This window comes from Tamandua tetradactyla, chromosome 6 (genome assembly GCF_023851605.1).
Source record: "Tamandua tetradactyla isolate mTamTet1 chromosome 6, mTamTet1.pri, whole genome shotgun sequence".
Lineage (NCBI taxonomy): Eukaryota > Metazoa > Chordata > Mammalia > Pilosa > Myrmecophagidae > Tamandua > Tamandua tetradactyla.
The window spans coordinates 84,550,686-84,571,791 of record NC_135332.1 but is presented as its reverse complement, the minus strand read 5'-3'; the positions used below and the strand labels follow the sequence as shown (position 1 = coordinate 84,571,791).

At 57.4% G+C, this 21,106-nt stretch overlaps 1 protein-coding gene across 4 annotated transcripts; it reads right to left on the bottom strand.

Moving 5' to 3' along the window:
* Nucleotides 1-4,503: 4,503 nt before the first annotated feature.
* On the bottom strand, nt 4,504-19,843 carry JRK (Jrk helix-turn-helix protein). 4 transcript variants are annotated; one of them, XM_077166639.1, is made up of 4 exons: nt 19,496-19,843; nt 18,933-19,065; nt 17,298-17,439; nt 4,504-17,196 (listed from the first exon to the last, which is right to left on the bottom strand). In XM_077166639.1, exon 4 carries the CDS (start codon nt 16,772-16,774, stop codon nt 15,062-15,064), a length of 1,713 nt encoding a protein of 570 aa, XP_077022754.1. In that variant the 5' UTR covers nt 16,775-17,196; nt 17,298-17,439; nt 18,933-19,065; nt 19,496-19,843; the 3' UTR covers nt 4,504-15,061. The 4 variants fall into 4 exon arrangements, with proteins under 4 accessions (XP_077022754.1, XP_077022756.1, XP_077022755.1 ...); XM_077166641.1 differs by lacking the exon at nt 19,496-19,843 and adding an exon at nt 19,156-19,428; XM_077166640.1 differs by lacking the exon at nt 17,298-17,439.
* Nucleotides 19,844-21,106: the final 1,263 nt, after the last annotated feature.

Genomic DNA, 21,106 nt, shown 5'->3' with positions numbered 1-21,106 from the left:
CTCCAAGGCTTCTCAGGGGCACAGCCCCGCCCCATGGCTCTCCCTCGGCTTGCCACCCTCACCCTTGCCAGGTGCACACTCAATGGCCTGGAGCCCATCTCCTCAAATATGAGGCCTGAATGCCCTCCTGGCCCCCTCCCAGGCCCCTGGCTCTTTCCCATTCAGTCCGCTCCTCCCTTCAGCTCCCAGATCCCCTCTAAGAAGCCTTGTCTGCCACCCCCCCGCCCCAGGCTCAGCCAGCCGTGGCCACAGGCCCTCGAGATGGGAGATGTGTCTGAGTCAGCTCAGGGCCAGGCACAGAGAGTTACTCAGGCCCAAAGGGGCTCCTGCCCTATAGGACTCCTATCCCACTCCCTAGGGGCCCCCTGACATCACCTCACTCTGGGTCCATCCCCTCCCCCCCTCAAGCCCTGCCCACCTTTCCCTACAATGTCTCAAGACAATGCCTGACCTCTGAATCCAAGAGGCCCCTGGCCCCAGCTGCTGTCCCACAGGCAAGAGTCCAGATTCCCCGCCAGAGGGGCAGAGCCCGAGCAGGCAGCCAGGACCCCTGAGTCCCTGAGGTCTCTGAGGAGGGGGCCTGGGCCTGGTCTCGGGTCCCCTGTGCTGCACAATGTGACCTGGCTGAGCCCAGCCCCCTTCCCGGGGTGGATGGAGGAGGCAGCCTTGGACTCTCTCCCAGGAGCCACCTGGACTTGGGGGGGTCCCGCTCTGATGCTCAGGCCCCCGCCTGACTGCATGAGTCAGCCCGAAGAGTCCCCCGTCCGCCCCCAGGGCTGCTCACTGCCACAGAGGACCGGGGGCCTTACTCAGAGCTGGGGTGGGAGGTGGGGAGTATGTCCAGGGAGAGCACTGAGTCACACCTGGGGGAGGGAAAGGACGAGAAGAACTGCAGAGGCTCTCAGCTTTTCTAGGTTAAGAGCAAAATCACCAGGGGCTTCACGCTTCTTGTTCTCATCTTCCTGTTGGCCTATGGGAGATACTCACAGAGCAGGGAGAGGGCTCAGGTGTGACAGGTTGAGGACTCAGCATGTGACCAGGGTCAAGACTCCACATATGAATAGGATCAGGGCTCAGCGTGGGACCAGGATCAGGGCTCAGGTGTAACCAAGATCAGGGCTCAGCATGGGACTGGTGTCAGGGCTTAATATGTAATTAGGATCAGGACTCAGCATATGTTATCAGTACTCCGTGTGTGTCCAGATTCTAGGCACTCCTGGCCGGTGGATACCTGTGCACACTCCCCACCTGCTGCCCTCAGATAAGCCATGCCTGTGTCCTCACCCGTAAGCCGTGACGTCCGTTGGTTTCATGGGCATTTATGGAGTGCTGGCTGGGTGTCTGCCCATGCTGGGCATGCAAGTTGCCCAGATGAACCAAACTGAGGCCCGAGGGGGTCCGAGACCCTTCCGTGGGGGGAGGAGGGAAAAGTCTGAGTTGTGCCTGGTTTGGGGACAGGACAAGGACCTGGGAGGGGAGAAGAGGCCCCCACAAGCCCCAGGAGGCTCTCCAGTCCCTCTTTTGCCGTGACCTCAGCAACCCCTACAAATGTCCAAGTCTCATGGCAGCCTCCCAGCAGTGGACGCAGCCCGGGGCTTGGCCTGATTGGGCCCAGCTCTGGGGCATCCCCAGGAAGCTGCACACCCCACTCTCCTCAGGACACAGTTGCACCTTCCTGCAGGGCTGCCTCCCCCACTCGGCCCACCCTCAGTCTCCTCTTCCAGGCCGCTCCCCACTTGCACACTGCCCATTTTCTCGTAGTTCTGTGTGCCCTGCAGAGGCCATGGCCACCCGGGCCTTCACTGCGCCCCATTGGCTCCCCTCCCGCCAGCACTGCCGATGTCCCCCACGGGGGCCAGCAGAGAGGGCTGTGCAGTACAGTTCCCCCACAAAGAACAGAGACTCCACCACGTGGGGCCCAGCACAGGGGACAGCTGCACCTCACAGCCCCGGCCTCTGCCTGAGGCAGCGGGGACAGCCAGTGACCTCACTTCACCCCATCGTGCCTCCGCCCTGGCTGCCGGGTTGGCCCGCCTTGGGGTGTGAAGTCGGTGCGATGAGGTGCAGTCGCCATATCTGCTGCCCCTTGGTGCCAGAGGTAGAGGGAAGGGCAGGGGACTAAACAGCAGGCCCAGGCCAGGGGCCAGGAGGCATGGACCAGAAGTTCCAGAAGGAGTGAAAGACCGTGTGGCGTGCGTGCTTATGGAAGGGCTGGAGGGACACGGGAGGGGCTGAATGAACCCGACAGGGTGTGAATTAACGTGGGAGGGAATGAATGAACATGGAGGAAATGAATGAATGTGGGCATGAATGATAAAGGCAGGAGGGGGTAAATGGAAGAGAGGGAATGAACATGGGGAGGGAATGAATGAAGGTGGGAAGGCAGCAGGGAATGAACGCAGGAGGGATTAAATGAAGGCAGAAGAGAATGAATGAAGTAGGGAGAGAATAAATGAATGCAGGGGAGAATGAAAGAACACTGTGAGGGGATGAATGAAGGTGGGAGGGCATGAATGCAAGTGGGAGGGAATTAATGAAGGTGGGCGGGTCTGCGCAGGGACTGGCCCACTCAGATCCAAGAGGCCAGGAGCAGCCTCCTTGAAATGAGGGCACCTGGATAGACTTTTTTGCATGAGGTCCCAGCCTGCTTTCCTTTTTCTTTTGGGGGGGGGGTTGACTGAGGAGGGGGCAGTGCAGGTTCAAGCTGGGGACACCCCTCCAGGGTGCCTGGAAGTGGAGGTCTATGACAGGGACCGGGCTGCACTCTGCTTGGCCCTTGCCAGTGCTGAGGGAATGTAAGGGTGCGGGTCTTACTACAAAGGGGTCTCGCTACAAAGGGGCCTCCCTTCCGGCCCAGGGCAGTGGGGTCAGCGCCCTGAGCAGGGGCGGGTCTGAGGAGAAGCGTCTTCTCTCCACAATTTATGGGGGGCGGGAGGGGGGCACCGCATGTGTTAGATTTCCCTTCCCACCCCACAGGCCCTGCAGGAAGCAGCCACAACCAGGTGGGTACAGGGCAGTGGACCTGGGGCTGGGGCTCGGGCTTCAGCGCCATGTTTCCGGGCCTCGGTTTCCCTGCCTGTGCTGTGGGAGAACAACATGGCACTCTCCTGCCCTTCCTCCTTGGGCCAGTCCCTGCTCAGACCCTCCCTTCCCGGAAAGGAGGGTCCAGACTCAGCCGACATCTTGGGGCGGCACCCCCCAGGGCCCTGGGGCATGGGGAACGACCTGAGCAGAGGGCACGGGGAGCCACTGCAGAGGAAGGGAGAGAGCCCAACTGGGGTCAGAAGGCACCCTGACCTTTGTGTCCAGGGGAGGGAGAGGGTCTTCTATGTCTCAATGAGGCTGTGGGCAGGCCTCTGCATGTCTGGGTGTTGAGGCCATCCCCTGACCTGCCCCTCCCCCACAAAAAACCTACCCACTTGCCAGGGTTTGGGGGAGCACAAAACCCCCTGCCTCCCTGTGCAGCTGAGGAGCCTGTGGCTCTGAGGGGCTCCAGCGCCCTCCCCTCCTGGTGCCTGAGCACACCCCCCTGCTTCCCTCCGCCCCCTCTCCCAGCTTCTTCCCCAGCTGAGTGACAGGAGTGACGCAGGCAGAGCCATTCGAGGCCCTTCCCAGCACTGACTCACCTCCCAGGTACCTGAGGCCCCTCTTCGCAGGAAGGAAGAAGCCTTTGTGTGGCTGAGCGGATGTGTGTCAGGAAGGGGGGGCCCTGACGTGGTTGTCAGCCACCGGGAGGCCCCTCCCAGAAGCACCCTGGGTGCTGGTGAAGGGCTGCTTCCGGGAGGCACTGGGTGTGGCCGTGTGATGTCCCTCCCGTGTGGTGAGGCCCCCCACAGGCCTGGGTTGGGGGGTTGGCCAAAGTTGCTTCTGCTGTTCGAACTGCGCACAGGCAGGCCTAAGGCCCGTGACCTCTGCCACCCCAGCCACGCATGTCCTGCCGTTTCCATTTGTCTCCCCTTTTCCTGGATAGTGCAGAGCGGGCCCCCATGCCATTACTTCGCTGTGAACAGCCTGCGGTGTCGCTATGAAATGAGGACTTAAAAAGCTGGCAGCCAGTCCCTGGGGCAGTGAAGGCCGGGCTGCCTACAGTCCCAGCTGACAAAAAACTGTCCTTCCTAGCTGATTTGTTCAATCTAGGGCCGGGCAAGGCCACAGGGGGCCTTTGGTCAGTTCCTGGCAGTCCCGGAGACTCTGGGGTCTGAGTTTGCAGCTTGGGGAGATGGTTGCTGAGCCCTGCAATGCTGGAGGAAGGACGGCCAGGTGGGGGCCAGTGGGGGTGGCCGCTGTGGAGGGGGCCCTTGAGGGTGAGCAGTGACTCTGAAGATGAAGCAGCAGGTGCAAAGGCCCTCAGGCAGGTGCACGTCTGGTGATAGGAGGGGCTGAGTGTCCAGAGAAGAGGGGAGAGGCGGGGGCCCCCAGGAAAGCCTTGGCTAGAGCGGGAGGATGATGAGACCAGCAGGCTCAGGGAGGACGAGGGCCAGAGCTGGGGTGGAGGACGAGGGCAGGAGACCAGATGACCCAGTCAGGGTCTGGGGACGGGGGGCAGGTGACGAGGCTGCTAAGCAGAGCAGCAAGGCTGCTCCCTGCAGGTGAGGGTGGCCGCAGCCTGCATCTGCTTCACCGGCTGGCCAAGGACACAGCTCAGCTCTGTTCCCAGCAGTCCCATGACCCCATGGGCCATGCTGTTTTGTGGGGCCGGCCCACAGGGGGTGCTCAGGAACATGTGCTGGCAGACTGACTAAGCAGAAGATCCCGGGGACGTGACCCCTGCCCCAGGCTCACCACCCCCACAGGCAAGTGCTTCCCTTGGACACTCTGGCCTCAGCCATCTGCCCTGCATTTTCCAGTCTCATCTGTCGCTGGGCGCCGGCAGTTTCCACTGTGAAGAGAGGTGGGGAAGGAGGGACCTCTGGGAGGGGGTACGGCTGTTTCTCCCCCCGCTCCGGACAGCTCCTGGATTTCTCAGATTCACAGGGTGACCCAGCCCTCGGCTCTGATGGCATCACTGCCCCTCTCTGTTCCTCCAGGGCCTCCTCCCCTTCTCCCTTCCCAGCCTCCTCTTCTCCACTAAGGTTCCTATATCCTGGTCCCAAGGCCTGGTTTTCAACACTCCAGATGGTCTGAGATGGAACTTGAAATGTCAGCACCAGCCTGGCCTGGGGATGAGGAAGGCGGGTTGGGGCAGGGAGGGAGGGGCAGCAGCTGTGAGCTTGGAGGGGACGATGGTGCCCAGGGCCACAGCCCTTGGATTTGTAAACTAGACATGGGTGACATGGTCAACCATTTTAAAGCTTTTAAAGGAGTCAAAGTGACATCTTGATCCCATTTATGAATCAGGAAGCCAGCCCTGCCAGCCCCAGCACATTTAATGTCAGCAAGTAAAATACAATCAGTAAGAGAGTTCAGGAGCCCTTTACCCACGCGTTGGCAGCCGAGGAGCAGGGTCCTCTTGGGCCCTCACGGTCTATCAGGGTACACTGCCCAGTCTTTGGGGGGGCAGTTTCTCAGCCATGGGGTTTGAGCTCCCTCTGCAGCCGAGCATGGAACTCTTCACCCTCTGGGCTGAGGGTCCATCCCCACGTCCCCATGTAGCTCAGGAGGAAAACAGCCACATATAGGGGCCCACAGAGCCCCCTCAACCACGTTACATTGTGGGGGGAGGGTCCCTGCCAACCCCGGGAGTGTGACCAGGATGAAGGTCACCCGGGATTACACTCGTAAGAATTTCTGCCCAACCCTTGTCTAAGCCACACCTGCTCTCAGAAACCGCTTTCAGGAACTCAGCACAGGAGGCTAAAGAGAAGTTCCAGAAAGTACCAGAGTGCACAGAGGGACCATCTGCAAATGTGCAGGCCATGCCCCCTCCCCCCATAAAACAATCCCATGCTTCTCCCTTCAGGGAGAAGGTGCTGCTAGGACACCAGTCCATCCTTCACTCTGGCCAAAGAACACAGTGCTGCTTGGCTTTACCGAACCTGGTTTCATTCTATTGGTGCAACACCAGACAGGAGACCCATTCTAGAGGGTCCGGCCCACAGAGAAGCACGAGGACTTCCAAATCTTCACGGGCTCCACTCTCCACAGGGGAGGCTTGGTTGCCAGCAAGCGTCCTGAATGAGCATGCTCCTGGGAAGGGACTCCAGGCTCATGCTGGTCCTGGACACTCACGGAAGCCCTGAGGTGGCACCCTGCCCCCATATCCCCTACCCAATCTTGACTCCTAGGGAATCGCCAAAGACCGCCTCCATGGCTCTCTGAGGAGAGGCACACATGTGAAGTGTGATGCATGGACTGTGCCCCAGGCAGCCTGGTGGAAGGGCAGCTTGGTTCACTGGGTGCTTTCATCGTGCATTATCCACTTCATTGTTTCAGTTGCAGCAGTGCTGTGTGTGCATGTGTTCAGGTGTGCACACGTGTGTATTATGTGTGCATCTGCACTGTGTATACGTGGGGTATGTTTGTAGGCATATGTGGTCAAGCACGCACATGTTAGTGTGCACGCACATGTGCTTTTGCCTCCATCCAGTGGCCTGCACGTCAGGAAGACCCTCCACAAACAGGGCAGGATCTTGTGGGGATGCTGGATGGACAAACCCACAATCACACTGGGGGGGGGCCTCAGGCAGTGTGGGTAGCTTCCCTGCCTACAAGGAGCGGAGTCTCCCTTTTTAGGAATAAAATGAGATGAGTCTGCAGGAGCCTCCTGGGGTCCTTCAGGAAGAGCCTGGGCCTGGCGCCCCAAAACTCAGCAGCACCCCCAGCACTGCCCCCTCACCCTCTGCGAGCACCTGGCAGGAAGAGGGCTAGAAAGAGGAGCAGGTGCACGGAAGTGTGCAAACCAGGTCAAAGGCACAACCTCACTCTCGGGTGACCCTGCAAGGACTGAAGGTGGGTCCTGCCAATCCCAGGAGGGAAAGGGGCAGCCACTGGGAGGGGGGAGGAGAGGAAGAGGCAGGAAGGACCCGTGGAGCCAGGTTGAGATCTCCGGGCTCCTCTGGGAGAACCCCCTTTCCATGGATGGGGCCCCCTGGCCACACTGGGCCCAACTGCATAGCCTGAGCCATCCCTGCCCTCTCAACTGCAGCTCCACTGCCGGCCTCCCCCACCCCAGCCTTCCTTTGCTCTTCCAACTCCCAGGATTCTTACTTGCCAGTTACGAGCTCCTCTGGTCTCCAGACCCAGCTCCAAGGTCATCACCGCCCTGTAGCCCACCCAGTTCTCCAGACAACCAGGCTCCCTGCTCCCAACCCTGTACCCACCTCTGGCCACTCCCAGGCCTCCTCCAGTTCCGAGATTTACCCTGGAACCCTGTCGCACTGGCTGAGGAGCCTCTGCACAGGGTCCAGGACTTGGGAGGCCTCGGAAACGGCTTGATGAATGAACAAATGAGCACATGCTCCCTATCTGCAGCCACAGGCCCTGAGTAGAGGCAGAGGAACCACCTCTCACGAGTTTAGGGATGTGGGGCTCTGCCGGGCCCTGACAGGTTCACCCACAGCACTCTCTCTGGGTCCTGCCTGGTGGCAGCTCTTGGCCCAGAATTCATGGCTGGCTGAGCCTCCTGACTTGGAGATTGTGTTATCTCAATGCCGTTCTCAGAACCAGCTTCTTGCCCTCCCACCTCTCTATGGTGGCCTCCGACAGGCCTGGGTTCCCCAACAGGAATTGCTAGGTGCTCAGCCCCTGGGCTCCCCACCTGGGCAGAGCCCAGCAGAACTGGAGGCCAGGGCTGCATCTCTGTCCTGTGGCACTGAGCCACAGAGGCAGAGCACTGGGCTTCAGAGATTGAGGCATTGTGATTGTAAGAACTGCCCCCTATCTTTGCCTCCCTTAGCATTCCCTCTGTCTTGAGCCCGCAGGGCCTGGGATGCTCAAAAAGACAGGTGGCATCTTGAGCCCGGTTGGGTGGACAGCACAGGTAGAGACACCAAGGGAGTGGGTCAGCTGGGGTCAGGGCTGGGAAGGAGTGGCTCCACACCTCCTGGGACCTATGGGTGCTGTGGAGTGCCCCCTACCCATTTAGAATCTTGGAAGCTCTCATATCTCGGAAGCTCCCTTCTGGGTATCTCCTGGGAACCTGGAAGCCACAGACCCTCTCCTTGCTCCAAAGGCCAGACCACAGCTGGTTTGGGAACTCGGGATCCTGCCAGGGCAGGAAAGAGGTGCAGAGGTCTGGGTGGCATATGGGGGTTAGCCCCGGGTGGGGGTGTGGTACTGGGAGCCAGCATGCCCTTCTGGGACCCCTCTGGCAGAAGGGGAGTCTAAAGGGCATGCTGTTCCATGTGGAAGCCAATGTCAGGGGAGCCCATTTAATTCCATCATGTAAAACATGCTTTCACACCAAAAGCACATAATAAGTTCTCCAAAGATAAAATTACTGAGAACTGTCAAGTTGAAATAAGCTGGTGTGACCCAACATGGGCTTGTCTGGCCAGCTCTGAGCACCTGCTGGTTAATGGCTAGTGCCAGCAGGTTAGGGAAACTTCCACGGAGCAAAGCCTTAGGGTCGAGGTGCCCCTGCTCTCCGTAAACCTGGACTTGGTTGTCCTGCGCTCTGGCGAGGCTGCTCTCATCGGACAACTGGGGTGGGGATGAGGTGGAATTTTGATGCAATGTGAGGAAGCATCCCCCCAAAGCCAGCAAGCTGCTGCCCATGGGGTGTACCCCTGCGTGCCTGTCCACATCCAAGCCGCTCCTTTTACCCTCCTAGCTGGGCCGTGGAGTGTCACAGGGACCCAGCAAGCACTGGGCTGGACGGTGTCAGGCTGGGGAAGATGCCCTTCCAGTCCTGGCCAGAAAAACACAGCCAGTCCCACCCGCTTGCTAGCGCCCAGAGCCCTTCTGCACCCCGCTTTCCTCCATCCCTACTTTCTCTCGCCTCAGTGAGTACTACCCCAGTGAACACTTAAAGGTTTTTAAGGATTTTTCACTGTATTTTAAAAGTTATTTCCTTACTTGCTGCTTTTATGCTTCCTATATACAACTTAACCTACCAGAATCGGCTTCAGATTTAAACTCTGTGGGGTCCAGAGGCATGGCTCCTCTGCAGTCCTGCCCAACCCAGTCTCCTACCCTCAGTGGTGGCATCACCGTTATACAATGACACACCTCACGCCAGTGTCACAAACCCAACGATACGCTGTCCCAGTGACTTGCTTTATACAAGTTCAAGTCATATAAACTGAAAGAAGAAAGGCTAGCAAGTCTGGATTTACAGCATTTGATGTGTTACCTCCCTCCCTTTGATTCAAGCATTGTCTGGAATCAGTTCTCAGCCCAGCTCAGGTTTTTCCTATCCACCTCTACACAGACACACACAGCCTTCTACAATAACTGCCTTTTAAATCAGTTAAGAAAGAAGAAATATGCATTCATCCAGCAGCAACTCCTGTGAGTTGGTTGGGTGGCTGGGTTTTTAGGCTAGTCCATCCCCCTCCACGGTGGGAAGCCTGGGGCACCTGGAGGGCCATGGTTGGGGACAGGGCCCTCTCTGACCACCCTGGCTGGTCTCCACTAACCACTGGCCCACTGCGCTACCCTTTCCACAGCGCCCTGAGACATAAAGGGCTTCACAGACCATCAAAACCAAACCCGGGCTCCTTTGAAGGGGCAGTCTCTGCGGCCAGGGCTTGAGGGGTTCCAACCCAGGGGGGGTCCTCCCAGCTGGCTGACCCTTCGCCCACACCACTTTGCCCCACACCTTCCACTGCTGGGGGTGCACCCTTAGGTGCAAACCTCTCCACACTCCCTTGCAAGTGGAGTCAGTTCCTTTGGGGAGGAACTGGGGTTCTCTGTTCTTCAGCCTGCTGCTCCTGGGCAAAATAAACCAGCAGTGCTCTGGAGCTGATGGTGAGGACCCCACAGGAGCTGAGAGTTGGTGGGGGTAGGGGCAGCACCCAAGTCAAGCCTTCATCCCATAGGCCAGGGCCCACCAGGAGTTGCTGCCTGACCCCCACGTCTGGGCTCTCCCCCTAACTCTGACCCATGTCCCCAGAGTTGGGGGTGTTGCTGGGATCCAAGAAACCGACCGCTCGAGAGGCCAATCAAAGAGCTGCCCGGCTCACTCCACCCAGTCACAGGCCCTGCCCACCTTCAACAGGCTGTGCTCACAGAATGGAGCTGCCACAGGGATTGCAATGCAAGGGTCCTAGGACCCTGAGTACCTACCTGCCTGCAGGAAGCAGGTGGGGCCGGAGCACCACTACAACGCACAGGCTAGACTAGGGAGAAGGGTCTGCGGTCCACCAGCCGAGTGGCCTCACCAGCCTGGAGCACCTTTCCCGACTTCTCTCTGTGCAAGTCACTGGGCCCGAGTCTCTGTGACAGTTGCTGGCTTGGGGGTGCGAGGAGCTGTCAAGAGGCAGAGGGGATCCCCCAGGATCCAGGCCCTGGTCCTAGTGGGCCATTTGGTCTGCCTGCCATAACACGCAGGGCCTGGGGCTGGGACTGGGGGAGGCAGTGGCAAGAACTGAAGGCTGGAATTCTGCTCTCCCTTCCCAAGGCCTAGCCGGGCCCCACCATGGGTACCACTCAGAGCTGCTACGTGGCAGCAGTTCTCCCACGTCGTGCCTCTGTGCTGCAGGGCCCTGTGTGATGCCCCTGGGTGCGAAGACCACCACATCCTCAGGCCAGGGCTCCTGGGCTGTCAGAGGCAGGGCCTGAGCCTGTGAAACTGCTTCCCTGTCCCAGCGAGCAGGGGTAATGTTCCCTCTCTCCAGGGCCCACGGGCACTGAGCTGTGACAGAAGAGTCCGAGCAACTCTCCGCTGAGCCTCTCTACCACCCAGAGACAGGCTGGAGGCTCGAGGGCACTGGAGCTGCCGCTGTGGGCTGTGGGGCAGCCAGGCAGGCGGTCTGTAAGGGCTGAGGAGGAAGAGGAGGGTGAGCAAGGCGTATGAGCCCAGGCAGAGGCTTAATGAGCCAGGACAAGACAGCCCTGGTCACAGGGGAATCATACTACCAGGAAGGGGAGGGGCAGGGACTGCCTTCCAGCCACTGCCTGCCCCTCAAGGGCTCTGCTCAGGAACTATCCAGCTGGTACTCTCCAGGCCACCGCAAAGAGCTCTCAGAAACCAGGGCTGAGAAGCCCCCATTTTCAAGATGCAGGCAACATCTGCCCCAAACCTGGCCCTGCCACCCTGCAGCCTGGTTTCCTACCAGCTCCTTCCCTGCTCCAGCACCCCTTCCCACCCTACCCCAGGATGTCCCAGCAGAGATGCCTGCATGCCCTCAGGGCCCCACTCGGATAGCACCACCACAGTGGAGCCTTCCTGCCCTCACCAGGTTCCCAAGCTGGTCTCCAAGCACTTCTCTGTACGCAGGACAAAGAACTTGTTCTATTGCCCTCTGGCTCTCAGGCTGAGTCCAATTCCAAGCACATAGCTGGTATTTAACACATGTGGGCCCAGATGGGCTGAATCAATCTTTCCAGGGATGGAGAAACCTCCTGACATGGCACCTATGGATGCTCCCTCCCTGCAGGGCAGCCCAGACATGACCCCTAAAAGCAGTGTGGTGGGGCTCCTGGTTTTCTCCAAAGTTCGCTGCCCTGGGCCACAGCCACCCAGGAACAGATGCGGTCCTGGGCCTTTTGTATATCCCTGCCTGGGAGCCCCTGTCCTTCCAGAAACATAGCTACTGTGGCCTGAGCTGTCGCCAAAGGGACACTGGCCTTTTGAACTGGGCAAGAGTTACACAAAGAACTCAGGCGCAGGGATTACAAGTTCCCTCTTGTCTTTATCCACCTCCCATCAACCCATCAGACAAGTGTTGGGCCTCCTGTCCTCAGGGGTTGATGAGTAGTCCTCACCTCATCTACACCCATTCACACCGCCTGAGCCAACAGACCGTGCATGGATGAGGCTCACCTGGAGATAAGGCAGATGGCCTCAGAGCTGGGCCTCATCTGCTCCCTTCTCCTCATCCCTGCAGCCCCCTCCTGAGCAGGAATGACTGACGAGGTTGGGGGTGGTCACCCTAGATCCTCACTGCTTTTGAGCCAGTCTCCAACCAGACATCTTCCAGGATGGCCCAAAGTAGGGCCTGCTCCAGGCGTGGACTCCAGGGGTGAAGAGAAGAGGATGGGGGACCACCACAGGCTGCCTGTGCCCTGATGGGAGTCCCAGCTCTGCCATCTGAACCGAGTCTTCTCTTTTCACTAGATTTCAGTCACATTTATTCGAAGCCATTCATTCATTCAACAGGTGTTTTCTGAGTGCCAACTGGCAGCCCTGTCTCCCCTTCTGCACTCACAGAAAGGCAAAGAGGCCAAGTTCTTGCCCCGGCATCACTGGGGGCCTCCCCAGGTCTGCCCAGTCACTCCTACTATCAAGAACGGGGATGTTCTAGACAGGCAAACAGAACTCCCAGGAAGTGACCCAGAGTCCTGAGTCCCAAGAGTACCTTGGCCTGAAAAGCGCTCCTCAGCAATGCTGGCTAGGGGTGAGGGGCAGGCTGGGGCTGTGAGCACGTGGCAACCTCGGCGGGTGCCTCCAGCCTTGGAGGTCCCTTCCACTTGGCAATTATTTGGGTACAGGCGTTTGCCACTGAGAGGAAGCAGCTCTCCAAGGGATGGGAAGAACTGAGCTGTCAAACAAGGCTCCCATGGGGGCTGCCACCTTCGGGTCCTGGAGAGGATGGTCACAGAGAGGCAGGGGAGGGGCGCCTGCTGTGCACGTGGAAAGAAGGAAAGGTGTGAAACAGGATCAGCAATGTTCACATGGCTCTGAAGAGCTGGTCCCTGGAAAGAAGGGAGCTACAGTGCGATCCCACCCACAACTGCTGAGGAAAAAGGTGTTTGTGTTAAAAGACTGTCATCCCTTGGAATCCCGACCCCACGTGGCTGTAGAGACTAGGCAGTCCATGAGGAGCAAGCCCTGGAGGATGAACGAGTTTCGAGGACACAGCCTCCATCTTGGCAGGAGACCTGGGGAGACAGGACAGGTGCTCCCTGGGGTACCCCCAGAGATGGCCATGCTGGGCCCCAGCCTCTGTTGAGTTTTAAGCTCTGCATAGCACCAGAGCCTGTGCTCTCAGAACCTTGCTGCACGCCAGTGCAAGTAGCAAGACACTGGTGGCTATTAAGGAGGGGCAGGCGGCCAAGAAGGGCAGGCACAGGCATCCTGCTCAGCAGCACAGGGATCCAAGCCAAGAAGGCCGAGCCCAGGTCAGGTGTGGAAGGCATTGCTGGGGCAGATCTGGAAGGAGGGGTCCAGGGGGCTGCACCCTGAGGACAGACATCACCTCAGCTCAGCCAACCAGGTGACGCCCATTTACTGATCGATGGCCCACGGCAAGGTCAGGACAGGAGCACGTCCTGAGGGGTGAGAGAAGGGTCCTTGTCCCATTGGAGAGGGATGAACTGCCCACCAGGGGACACTGTGAGTGCCCATCAGGGGCCCCATCTGCCCCTCCGCTCTGCCCCAGCACTGCCAGCCAGGTCCTCAGTGTTTCAGAACCACTGGGCTCAGGACAGAGGGGCTGACCCAGGGTGAGGTACTCACAGCACATCTGTCTCCATGAGGCCAGATGAAGGTGAGGATCTCTCCAGCGAACCCCAGTCTAATTTCTCGGCCCCCCTCAGGCAGCTGCAGTTGAGCAGTGTGCATTGAGAGGCACAGAGGTGGGGGACACGGGGAAGTCTGAAATAGCACCCACGCATATGGGTACATGGGTGCCACCCCAAAGACGGATGGTGTCACCACGAGCGCGACGCAACGTGGAGGCCATGGCCCAGAGACTGAGCAGAGGGATTTTTAGAAACAAATGATTGGTTCATCATTTTTTATGCATAAAACACACTTGCACATTCTATTTTGGCAATAATCATCTCCTCAATCTTTGGAAAGATGTAAAAATACAATATAAACGGACTGCAAACTGAACATTCTAGTCCTCTCAGCCCTGACAGGAACGTATGTCTCCTGTGGAATAAATAGGAAACACTGGAATGAAAACTACGTGCTGATTCAGTGCATGAGGTGAGTGTGAGAAACGAATGGAAGTCAGGGGCAAAGCACAGAAAGAACATAGAAAAATACAGTCATTTTGTTATCGTCAAAGAGGAGGACAAATCCCAGCCGAGAAAGGCCTTCAGGTAAGGGGAGTCTCGGGCAGCTAAGGACTCAGCTCTGAGAAGCTGGGGGTCCGATGACAGGGAGAAGCCACTGCACATTCCTTCCAGGGGCCTGGCCACAGCCCAGCCCATGCAGCCACTTCTCTCCACAAGTGTTAACGTGTAAGCAGCAGGGAACAAAAGTTCAAAGGTTGCTAGAAACTTAACGGACTTGTTTGTCTGACTGTTTTCCAGTGCCTGATGTGGAAACCTCAGACTTACTAACAATGAGGCTTCACCCTTGCAGTGCCGTGGCCTGTGGTCCTCTGTCAGGGACAGCGGGCAGGGCAGCTGGACATTTCTGCTTTCCTCTCGGGAAGCAGGACCACTGTATGGGCAGGAACCTAACCGCATTCTGTGGCCAGGCCATGAGGGATGGAAGCTGCAGAGATGCAGACCAACTACCCAGATGGGGGACGCAGGGACAGAGCTGACACCTGTCCAACAGCAAGCAGAGACTCTGCTAACTCAGCTTGTGTGTCCCGGCCCTCGGCACCTGCCTGCAGGCACCTGCCCAGATCGACCTAATACAGAGCCCCCACCCCGCTGCGGGATAGAAGCGGGGGAAAACTCGGGAGGCCCTGTGCAGTGACAGTGGGCACCATTAGCCATCAGCCTGACTGGCAGCCAGGTTTTCCCTCTCGGACAGAAAGACAACCCTACTCTCTAACACAAGCACCCTGAATCTGCCCTGTCCAGGCCTGGGCTCCAGATAGGGTGAGGCTCTGACTGGTACATTTTAGGTTGAGGTAGACTCTTCCAGATGGACTCTTCCAGAATATTCCTCCACGCTCACATACTGTGTGCCAAGAAATACAGTAAAACCACAACTGCAGGAGTAGGCAAGGGGTGGGCCCTTCTGGGGACCAAGTGCAGCCTGCATGGCCTCTACAGGGCAGGGCACATGCGCCCTCCATCTCAGGGCTGCAGTCCGGGCCATGTGCCAGCATCAGTCATCGCTGCGTGCTGTGGCAGACGTGGATGGCCCAGGGGCCTGCGTGGAGGCCGTGCACACCATGGGGTATTCCTGGGGCTTTTCGATTTTGACGACGGCTCGGAGGGCAACACGCTTCCTCCTCGTTAGCCTTTGTCTCATAAAGACTGAGTGGAGCGCACGCAGCTGCCCCAACTCCTGCGCGGTGAAGCACGGCTGCCTCTCCGCAAAACTCACCAGCGAGTCGAAAGAGGTGGCGGCCTTCTCCCAGGCGGCCTCACCCTCACCAGCACCTGCCCCACCACGGTCCCTGCCGGCTGTTCCTACCTTCTCTGTGCTCCAAACAGCCGCCAGCGTTTCCGCAGCAGCCACGCCACGTGCCACACCAACCTCCTTTTCAGCTTCCACCCACTCCTGGACCTGGCTTTTATCAAGTTTGCTGCTTGGGAGGGATGGACTGCCTTTCACCAGCTCAAGAATGTGCGCAAAAGCCTTATTCTGAGGCTTAGTTCTCATGCATTCTTTCTCTTCTTCCTCAGAAGAAGAGCCTTCGGCGAACATGATTGCAGGCCACAATTTCCTCCACGCCCGTCGCAAGACTTCACTGGCAACCGCGTTCCAAGCACAGGCCACGTTGAATATGGCATCGCTAATGCTGTAACGGGCCTGGAAGTCCTGCCATGTGACTGGCGGGTTGACAAAATTCCTCATGAAATCTCTCCGAATGCCCTGGTCCATGGGTTGAATCAATGAGGTGACACTAGCAGGCAGAAAGATGGTGAAAATGTTATCAGAAACCAACTCGGACTCCTGCGGGTGAGCCCGTGAGTTGTCCAGCAACAGAATGGCTTTGCTGTCTTCAGGTAAACCCACTGCTCTGAAATGCTCTTTCACTGAGGGAACAAAAATATGATGAAACCAATCAGAAAAAATTCCCTTGTCCATCCATGCGTTTCCTTGTGCCTTATAGACGACAGGCAAGTGCTGAATGCCTTTGAAGGCCCTAGGACCACTGCATTTCCCAACCACCAAAGGTTTGATTTTATGGGACCCTGCGGCATTGGCACACACAAGGACGGTCAGCCTGTCCTTGTTCTGCTTGAGGCCAGATGCGGTCCCACCTGCTGGGGTAGGGTTTGGCAAGCACCGCCAGAAAAGGCCTGTCTCATCAGCATTGTAGAACTGTTCAGGAGACAGGCCATGCTCGGCAATCAAGCTTCTGAAAAACCCACAGAACTGCTCTGCAGCTTGGTGGTCGGCCACTGGCTTCTCGCTGGATGCATCCAGCTTTTTAATGCCATGTCTTGCCTTAAAACGCCACAGCCACCCTCCGGAGAACACACAGGGCTCGGTCAGCTGCATCTGCTCGTAGAAGTCTTTTGCCTTCTCAATGAGCATGGGGCCCGAGACAGGGACACCCTCCGAGCGCTTTGCCAGGAACCACTCATACAGGACACGGTCGAGGTGCTCGAGCTTGGGGGTGTGCAGGGTGCGCCGATGCTCCAGGGCCTTGTTGGAGTCGGAGCTGGCAAAGAACCGGAGGAGCTGCGCCTTGTGGGCCTTGATGTCATATAGTGTGGACATGCCAACGTTGTACTCCTGCATCAGCGCCTTCCTGCTCTCCCCCTTCTCCAGGCGTGTGCAAATGTCAATCTTCTCCTTAAGGGTCAGCACCACCCTCTTCCGCTTCTCCCCTCTGCTCTTCCCGGCAGGCTGCTTGGCGGCCATGGGGTGTGGCTTGTACCACCGTCCAGGGCTGGGCGGGCCTCTCCTCTCTCTTGCCCTCCTTCTTGGCTTCAGTTTCTCCCCCCACCCTGCCCACCCGCCCTGCTGCTCCTGGGCCACCACGAGCCACAGCTCCCTCTTCTGCTCCTCCTACCACTACCAGCACCTTTTTGCCTGTGCTTTCCTTGTCTTCAGGCCCCAGAGACGTGGCCAACCCCTGGTCTTCTCTGCAAGGGCAGCAACGATGTCCGACTGCCCTTGGACCTCTCTGCACTCTGGATCTCGGCTACCTCTACAAGATGGTGGCTAGCTCTCCCTAACTTCACCTGCAGCTTCTCCCCTTCAAATGTCCAGGCAATGGGAGTCCCTCTTAGGTGGCTGGCTCCAGTGCTCACAGTGCTCTCTCACACGCGGTGCTTTTGGAACTGGAAAACAGAGGGTGGAGAGAAAGAAACATGTCATGGAGAGCATGCCTGGGATGTCGGTAAGATTCCCTCGTTATCTGAGGTACCTTGGGAAGCTTCACCTGAAGCAAAAGTGCATGGAGACGACAGACAACAGGAGCTGCTGGGAGGAGACGTGGAGAAGGGTGATCTCAGCTCTCTGATCAGTCTGCGAACACGCTGGTCATGCTGGCTCTCCCCCATGACCAGCAACTCTGGAGTCACCTGCCATGGCTCAGAATTAAGAGTCTCTTACAAGAAGGAGCTAGCCCTTTGTGGGGAAAAACTCTAAGGCAGAGGCTATTGGTGAGGTCAGAAGCAGAGACACTGGTTTGACCAAAGCACAAAATTCCCACCTACCCAGAGTTGAGTTTCTTGCTTTAGCCCACCGAGCCGCCTGACCTAATTGCCTCTTTAAACCCCCTAATTCCTATCACACACTCACAGAGGGGGCTGAAGAAAGGATCCAGAATCCTAGGACCCAGATCTTATAAAGCTCTGAAACAATGCCCTCCAAACCCGGTCTAGGCAGATCCCCTGAAATCCTCTCCTCAACCAAAGGCCCCAGACTGCCTCTAGAAAACAGGCCTCGGAAATCTCTAAATAAGTGGGCCTCAAACTCCTCCCAGAGCTGTCAGGGGCTGCCAGATCATCAACCATTCTGACCTCCAGAGCCACAGGAATTCAGACTGAGGAGCCATGGAACAGAGGGTACCTGATGGGCCCAGGGTCTCTTCTCATGATCATTCTTTAAGACTCAGCTCAGCCACAGCTCCTCCCTGAACCCTCTTTGGAATCCCAAGGCCCTACTAAGGGGTTCCTCATGCCAGTTCTTGTTGCTTCAAACTCTCCATCCACCTGGCCTCTATGACCAACAGCAGGACCACACACACACACACACACACACACACACACACACACACACACACACACACACACACACACACACACCTATGCACTCACACTCTCATAGAGCACTGAAGAAAACAAAAGAAAGGGCCAAGCCAGAGCAGAGGCTTCCTAAGTACTTGTTAACAAGGACAGCGTATTAACTACCAACTCGCACCCAAAACAAATCAGAACTGTCTTAGGGTACCACCTGAAGGCAAGATATTCTTCCTGAACCAGATATGTACCCTTCTAAGCAATAAACTTTTGTTTTTGAGTTTACACACACATCTCTGACCAATGAAAGTGCTTGTACAGGGTGATATGACCCAGCTGAAAGCACAATGTCCAGCTCTGAACACATAAAAACTTGCTTTACAAGTGAAATTCAAACATTACTCCTGAAGCAGTTTCTTGAGGCAAAAAGATAACATAACACGGCAAGAGAAATTAAAAATGATGTTGCTTATGACCTTGCTACTTTAAGGGAAGGCTGATACCCTGAGGCCACCAGGGCACAATTTAAACATTATTCCCCTGTGCCCAAAATAAAGTAAAAAAATGAGGTGAGAAGAGAGGTCATAAAGTGACTGAGTCGCAGGAGGGATAAGGGAGGGACTTTCATCTACTCTTGAACTCCTTCTGGTGTGAGGGGAAAAGGTCCTTAGAAATTTAGAGGAAGGATGCAAGGCAGAGGGGGAGGGACAAACACTCGCTAAACAAGTGGTGTGGAACCTGTAGAGGGGACAGAGCTGACAGGGGTGCGCATTTTGCAGGCAGAGAGGCCTTGCAACTGAAGCTTTCTGGAAAGGGGAGTCTAAGTTACACACAGATCCTTCTTTCCCTGCAGAAGAGGTGCGGATGCAGCTGTCGAAGGAGATCTCTTCGGGTTGGTGACTAGAGGAGGCTGTTTGGAAAGTTTCTATCCGGGAGACCTTGTCTGAGGGCAAGCAGCAGCTCAGTCTGGGGCAAAGACAAAAAAAAAAAAAAAAAAAAATCAAAGTCTCGGCCTGGTTTCTTTTGGGCAAAGGCATCTCAGGGACGAATCCTTACTGAAAGTCGAAGGCCAGGAAGGGATTGGCACAGGGGCGCCCACCAGGCTCGACGGAAGGCCTGGGCCCGAGAGTAAATTCGACTTCGGGAAGCCGCAGGAGGGGCCTGGGGACTAGAAGCCCAGACACAGCCCCCAGCGCAGCAGGATCCCGGCCGGGACTCCCGCACAGGCCTTCCCAGGCCCCGCGCGCCCGTCGCTTGGCCAAAGAGCCTAGGCCCGCGGGATGAGGGGGGTCCCGGCACCGTCCGGGCAGCCCGCGGGGTCTGGGACGGCGAGAGCGGCCTCCTGCCCCCGCCCGGCAGCCCAGCGCCCCGCCCCTCCGGCGCAGACCCCACTCACCCTGCGGACCCCGAGCCGCCGCCACTGGCCGGAAATGCCGTACGCCCTGCGCTCTACCGGCCCGCGCCTCCTCAGCCACTTCCGGCGGCGCTCTAGGCGAGTGGCGGACTCGGCATCTCGATGGCGGCGGCGCGTTTCGGCGGGCCGGGAGGGGTGGTGTGGAGTCCGGGGCGGGCTCGGCACCTGGCGGCTGTCCTTGTCCACACGAGGGGCGACTGCGGCCTCCAGGGCAGAAGGAGTTGGGGCGACCCCGGTCTTGGCACCCGGCGGGGTCGGGGGTCCAGGACAGATTTGGGGTGGACGGGAGGGGTGCGTTGGTCCCTCCCGGCGGTAGAATCCGGGGACCCGTTTTCACCAGGTGAGAGCCGCGCGCCCACACCCGTTTGGGCTTGAGCAGGGGTCGTCAGAGGTTCAACTGGGGGTCTCGCAATGGGGTGACCATTTTGCATGTCGGAAGGACGTGAATCTTTGGGGGCTCCCAGGATGATCACGCCCTAATCCCCAAATCCCGGGTTTATGTTTCTTTATATGGTAAAAGGCATTTTGCAGGTGGGATTAAACTAAGATTATGGAGTTGGGAGGAGGGGCCTGATTATCCGGGCCAGGTCCCCTCTAGCCACACCTGCTCCCCGGGTGGTCTCATCCAGTCTTAGGGATTTAAATACTCCCAAGTTCCTGTTTCCTGCCAGAACCCCTCTCCTAAACTACAAACCTCCTCGTCCTGCCCAACACTCCACAAAACCATCTAAAGGCACCTCAAAGCCAACATTCCTGCACCTGAACTCGGGGTTGCCCTGCCCAGGTTTCCTCTCAGCCAGGAAATCCCCAGTCGCTCCGACCTTCTCTCTCCCTGACACATCCAGTCTTTCAGGAAATCTGGTTGGCTCTTTCCTCAAAACCCAGGGAGTGCTGATCTCTTCTCACGCCCTCCAGTGCTCTCCCTCTGGTCCAAGCCTCTGTGACCTCTCAGTTGCCTCCTCTCTGCATGTGCCCTTGCCCCAGTGTCAGCTATCTACTGCTGCGTAACAAACCTCCCCCAAACTTGGTGGCTTGAAAGAGCCACCATTTGGCGGGGGGGAAATGTAACAGGCTGCAGTCACTATGGAAAACAGAATGGTGATTCCTCAGAAGGTTAAGCACAGAATTACCATTTGACCTAGCAGTTCCACTCCTAAGGATATACCAAAGAGAGCCAAAAGCAGGACCTCGGGCCTGTTCACGGCGGCACTACTAACTATAGCTGCCCAAGTGCGCATCAGCAAATTAGTGGAGAAACAAAACGTGGCTCCAAACGCAGTGGAGTGAGAAGGAAGGCAGCTCAGAGCCGGGCTGCAACATAGAACTCTGAATTCATGCTTCGTGAAATACTCCAGGTGCACAAGGACAAATGCCCTGTGGTGTCACTTATAGAAAGATTTAGAAGAGGCAAAAAGTACAATAGTGGTTCCCATGGGAGAAGGGGAGTTTATTGCTTGATGGATGCAGAGCATTTATGATTTTTGAAACTTTTAAATACATTAAAACAGTGCATGGTTCTGTGGCTTGGCATGTTCAGGGTAGACCGACAGAGGAGGAATCAGGCACCACATGGGGCCACCTCCAGTTCTACTG